Here is a 6,103-nt window from a genome sequence, read left to right on the forward strand (position 1 = left end):
TTAGATTATCTCACTCACAGTGGACATGCACCAACGACGAAAATTTCAGAATCCTCCATGATTCCTAAATGGGAGAACTTGCAAAATGGCAGGGTGTTCAAATACTTAATTTCTTCACTGTATATCAGTAGATTTTAACGTTATCTTTCTTCTCTGATTGGCGGGGTAAATCCATGGTCCTACTTTATGTGATGTGAAGATCATTTTGGCTTGAATTGGCAAATACAGTTCCTAACCTAATAAAAAGTCCCCAAATCAGAAACAAAACATTCAGCCTTTAATTTTGACCCAACAACAGAACTGGGAACACCAATTGAGTCTGTGTTAGATTTTTAAAAACCCTACTTTTTATAAATTCCTAGCGAGGCGCACCACCTGACCCACATCTGAACTGAAATCTCCTCACTACCAGCTAAGCCTTTCTAGGACACACGTGGTCACAACTGTCAAACGCTTAACTTTCAACTTGAATGCGGAAGCAATTAGCCTAGCCCCACGATCATCACATTCACCATAGCTGCACATTTCCCAGTCGTGCTCCCAATCAGCTTGGCCTCATTCTACACACACCAAAGAGGAAACAGGGGCACATCAAACCAAATGAACCTCGCAGTGAAAGGGTTTCCTGGTGTTCTTGTGCAGTCGTGGACATTGTGACAAGAACACACAGAAAAATGCGTATTCGGGAGCCATCTGTCAGCCAGGTGTACCTCAGAGATGATCACATTTGTTTCAAAGAGGATGTACTCACAGAGATTTTGGTTCTGTAGCAAGCAGGCTTCCACCCTCCAAAGACCAATCTTGCCAACATTCCTTTACTGTGAAGTTTCTACAGTCCACTAAGTCTTCTATAACATCAAACAGCCTTTTCCTTGTGGTTCCAAACTAGACTGGACTGCCGCAGATACCGCAGCTTTAATCTAGCAAGCACATTTGGTGGAACAGATGGTACGTTTGGTGTACTAAATGCTATGTGTTTTCTATGAATTGTCGGCTGTGCGACATGATAGGACAGGATTTGGACATGGTTCATATCATCCTTCCAAGTTTTGTTCAAGAACAGGGTTGCAATACTTAAACAAACATGATTTAAATTTCCAAGAGAATAAACAGGTTTTAATTAGCAATCTCAAGCATGAACAAGATTGCAATACTTAAACATGATTTCTCAGACATACAGTAGGTGAATTGTTTACAAAACCACTCTGAATGTCTTTTTAACCAGGGAACGACCAGACAGCATGATTAAAATCTTAAAAAACTAAAATTTGCTTACGACCCATCCGTTAAAAAAACACATTTTGGTGACTGGGTGACTGATGGTGTGAAACTTTTTTTTTAATGTCTGTGTGAGAATTTTGTCATTTATTTAAAATTATCTAAAATTTTAAGACTATCTTTCTGAATAAAAATATTTTTTGGCAAACATGCCATAATTCAGTTGCTATAATAGTTAGAAAAGTACTCCTATTGCAACGTGATGAGATACACAAATGCTGTACTTGGATACAGCATAGTGTCGTAAAGTGCCATACTACTGTTGTGCCATTTTGGCTTCTTTTTTCAAAGCAAGAAGCATATATTTTGAATGAAATCCAAACCAACATTTTTGACATACTGTATCTGAGCTAGAATTTCATAGTTTACTAGCCAGCGCTTTGCCTGCAGCAACTCCTGTTCTACAGGACAACAAACAGTCAACTGCTTCAAGGTTCTTGTCTATCCATTTCGCGTCTGCCTGCTTGTTGACATGATGGTCTTTTTAATTCACTACTTAATCGTCATTTCCTCCCAAATAGGTCACCAGAAAACCACATGAAAGGATTATCCTTGGGAAAAAAAGGAAAACCAGATGAACCTCTCAGATTATCACACGTGAAATTAGATTCAGTAATCAATTAAGTTGCCTTTTTGCATTTTGATGCACGGCCAACACATGCCCACAAAGTGTGAGAGTATGCATGAATGTGTATGTCTGTGTGAGTGATACTCCTAGGCTACTTGCCTCTCCTGACCTATTTTTCCATCGGCTGAATGAAAGAGCCTGTTGCTGGGAAGAAAACGTAAAAATTACATCTGAATACTCCTCAACCAGTTTTTGAAACCTCTACCAGGGTTCGGCAAACTGCGGGAAGTGGCCCATATGAATGAGTTGCATATGTGGAAGCATTTAACCCAGTTCACCATGCAATTCTAAAAGCACACAAATACCTCAGAGTAAAACATTTAAAACAAACAAATGCTCATCATATATAATTCAATTGCCCTGTGTTTGCTGTAGTTTTATGTTTAAAGGTTGATGGGGATGTGTGCTGCTTTGTAAACCATAGCCTGGTACACCAGACTCAACGCTGTTCCAGCTATTGAGTCTGGCCACCCTTCCCACGGAAACAATTTCCAGGGCGGAGCAAGCCACAGCATACAGACAGCGGAGTGGACCAATCAGCGACGGGCAGACGTGACGTTAGTAAAATGGCGACTTCAGGATGACGGACTTGCGCGCGGAAGTAAACATATGAAGAGAGCGGAGTTTATTCGACATGGCTAGCGCGAGACAGATTGTTGTCAGTGACTCGTGTCGATGTGTTTTTGGTCATTTAAAACTGATTTTACCGTGGATTGGAACATATTCTCGGCTCTGCCGTTCACCGTCTGTGTTGCTGAAGGGACGACTTTCGACGCGCAAGAGTGACGTTGCTCGTGAAGAACACGTCACGCAAATAAACGAATCTGATTTGTCGATTGATTTTGTATCTGCTCGAAAAGGCCGTCAATGGGATGGGTCCCAGACTATTTCTCTCTGTTTGAAAAATACAGGGAGAATAGTCTGGCAGAGCCAGGCTATGTAAACCACACACTCAAAAAGATGAAATGATGAAGAACTCTGTCGGGAAATAAAATCATATAATAGGGATGTCCCCGATCGGATCATATGAAATTGGGCTGAGCTGGCCATTTTTCAGAGGATCAGAATCGGGTGAAATGTATCGGGTTTTTAATTAAAAAAAAAAAAAAAAAGACAAAACCACTTGTGCTGGCTAGAGTCTCCAGTGTTAAGAGCTAGTTGACTTTTTACATTATGTTACTGCCACCTTGTGGTCATAATAATTCATTGCATCCATCGTCTGACACAGTTAAGAACACAGGCTTATTTACTTGCACAGTACACAGCCTGTTGGTCGCATTGACGCTGTTGAGTGTAGACGTGCCGATTACCGGTTTCAGGTTTCAAAACCGCAAACATCTTCCGTAATACCGTCCTTACGGTATTAGCTATTTTTCATGTCCCAAAAATGCAGGGAGAAATCCCTCACTTGCAGCTGCAAGGATCAACCCTCCCCCACCGGCTGTTGTTCAGTGTCAGTGAATCAGCTGTGCTACACGATGGCTAAAGGAGATGAAACTCCTGAATTTTTTTCTGCCATCGAAGAAAACGAAATCAATCAGAGGAGTTAAACTAACTTTTTGAGCTCGTTAAGCTTCTGTTGATAGTGCAGTCAATTTTATTGCTTGCGTTTTCCATTCTGCAGTTTTAAATAAAACTGAGCAGTCAATTAATTTTCTGGTGTTTTCTTTGAATATTGACTCAGATCTCTTAATGTATGTATATATATTTAATATATACCTATACAGTGGTACCTCTACATACGAAATTAATTTGTTCCAGGACCTTGTTTGTAAGTCGAAATGGTCGTAATTTGAGTAGGATTTTCTCATAACGATACATTATAATTCCATTCATTCGTTCCATAGCTTGAAAACCTACACTAAATCCTTAACAAATACTGCTGGTACTATTACAAATGGCAATTACACATAGCAAAACAAATAAATTATAAATAAAAATCGGAATAACATAATAATAACAATTCCTGTAATAATGTAAAGAATCGGGTTTTAATGTTGCGGACGTGTTTTGCGTGCTTTACCTGACTGCACCTGATGTCACAGAGTATGAAAGGTGCAGCTGAGATTTTACTTTCTCTTTTAATGTTATGTTGTTGCCGCCAACTGGAGCGGACAGTAGGTGTGTTGTGTTGAAGAAGTTCTGAAATAAATTGCCCGAAAGCGCCGCGGTTCTTTGGAACGGGGTCCTTTCGCCCCCGCCGATCATGGCGGACTAGGACTTCTTCCCCAGCAGCTTTCAGGCTGGCTCTCCAGTGGTTAGAAGCCACCCAGTGGCTTTAAGACTGGCTACCCACCGCGGCCGACTGCCAAGAGCCGGCCCTCAACTTCATTGCACCTCGGGGTTTCGTCACTGGGAGAACACTCCGGGTAAGCGTCACCTTTTTTCTTTCACCACCTGTACTAACCTTCTTGGAACTTGTGTTCACCGTGCGCTCGTCTGGGGCGCTGTCATGCCGTATTTCGAGCATGTTGGATGTAGAAAAAATTGGCGAGTCAAATCTTACGTCAAATGTTGAAAAGATCGTTTGTCGAAGCGATCGTATGTCGAGGTACCACTGTATTACATTTTTGCATCGTGAGAAAATACTTTTACTTTAGACCTGTGAAATAAATTTCAAAAAAAGTACTTTTTTTCTTAGATACTTGTACTTTTTCTAAGTATTTTTGCACTTGTAGCTGTACATTTACTTAAGTTAAAAAAAAGTGAGTACTTCATCCCGCTACTGTTTAAAATTAGAAATGCATCCACATGCAGATTTTCGAAAACTTCCACTGACAACACAAGCTAAATTGAACTCCTCCCTGACATTCAAAAATCTTTAAATTAAGAAACGAGTAGTATGTAGTAGTAATCGAGTAGTCTTACGTACGTACTCGAACATACTTTGTGTACAATATTACTATTTTCCTATTAGCTACGACTTTATCTTGCTGCATTCTAAGCACAAGAAATATAGCACAAAAAACACAAATATGTAAGAATAGAATCCACAGAATAAAAAAAAAAACAAGTGTAAGCCACAAAAAAATCAAAATGCATACTATTTTATACAATTATTTAAAGGAATGTTAAAAAAAAAAAAAAAAATCAAAGTCTTTAAAACACCTACTCCTAAAAGATGCCCGAGACTGTCTGTAGTTGAGTAAACACCCAAGTCCCGCATGCATATCAAAAATCAAGTTTTAAAACATTGAATCTTCATATGCAGTATATTTTAAAGGGAGACCTAAAACTAACTTTATAGTGTCACGGTATCTCTAAAATCATGGTGGAAATAATTTGAAAACTGGTGAGACGTTATATTACTTTAAACAAATGTAAACAATCATTTGTAAAAACAAAAACGTACAAAAACACATTCGTGTCTGCAATTAAATAACATGCTAATTTGATTAGACCGTTTTTTAAAATTAAATTTATTGGCCCGCTTAATCATCCACTTAAAGAAAAAAAAAAAAAAAAAAAAAAAAAAATTGAACTTTGTAAATAGCATCACTACATGTCCAAACAACGCCTACCTTCCAAGCTGAAGTCCAGCAGCACATAATCGTAGACAGTCTCAGTCTTTGTCTCCACTTGAGGTCTCTTCAACGTCGAGTAGATCTTCCCGGGGCTGCTGTCCTCCGGGTCCTCCAGCTTCCTTAAACCGCAGCCCATGGCCGCGGAGGCGGGGAAAAAGCAGTTGAGGAGCCGCTCAAGGTCTTCCTGAAGCCCGGCTGACCGCTGCCTCCTCCTCCCTCTCTCTCCGATCCACTCTTTTGCGGGGATTCACCCAAACTAACGGGCCTCTGTCATCCGCTCAAGCCGTAAGCAGTGGTTGCTACTCAGGTTCGAAGAGGAACAAAGAAAGCCGTAGACGGAGGTGAGAAGCAAACCAGCCCCGGTCTCTTCTTGGTCTTGCAGCAGTACAGTTATGAATGGTGGGGGAGGCGGAGTGGACTGTTTGGGGCAAAACTTTCCAACATAGTCAAGTTTGCGAAAATGATTGGACTTCCTATTAAACCTTTCAGAATAAGACTTCTTTTGTGAAGCTCTGCCAAAACGGATTATGTGATCATCGGACTGGTAATTAGAATGGAGGACCAGGAGTGCAAAAATTAAATAAATAAATTCACAATTAAATAAACTAATAAATATGTTAATAAAATGCTTCTAATTCAAGTAGTTATTTATTTATTTCAATATATATTTATG

At 39.8% G+C, this 6,103-nt stretch overlaps 1 protein-coding gene across 1 annotated transcript in view; it reads right to left on the bottom strand.

The window, feature by feature from the left end:
- The window catches only part of rftn2 (raftlin family member 2), a 41,264-nt gene extending 35,408 nt beyond the window's left edge, over positions 1 to 5,856 (bottom strand). The window contains exon 1 of the mRNA XM_057852918.1: positions 5,428 to 5,856. Within this exon, the coding sequence (XP_057708901.1) occupies positions 5,428 to 5,566 (139 nt within the window). The 5' untranslated portion in view covers positions 5,567 to 5,856. The remainder of the gene's footprint in view (positions 1 to 5,427) is intronic.
- Between the last annotated feature and the right edge of the window lie 247 nt (positions 5,857 to 6,103).

The sequence above is a fragment of the Corythoichthys intestinalis genome, chromosome 12 (genome assembly GCF_030265065.1).
Source record: "Corythoichthys intestinalis isolate RoL2023-P3 chromosome 12, ASM3026506v1, whole genome shotgun sequence".
NCBI lineage: Eukaryota > Metazoa > Chordata > Actinopteri > Syngnathiformes > Syngnathidae > Corythoichthys > Corythoichthys intestinalis.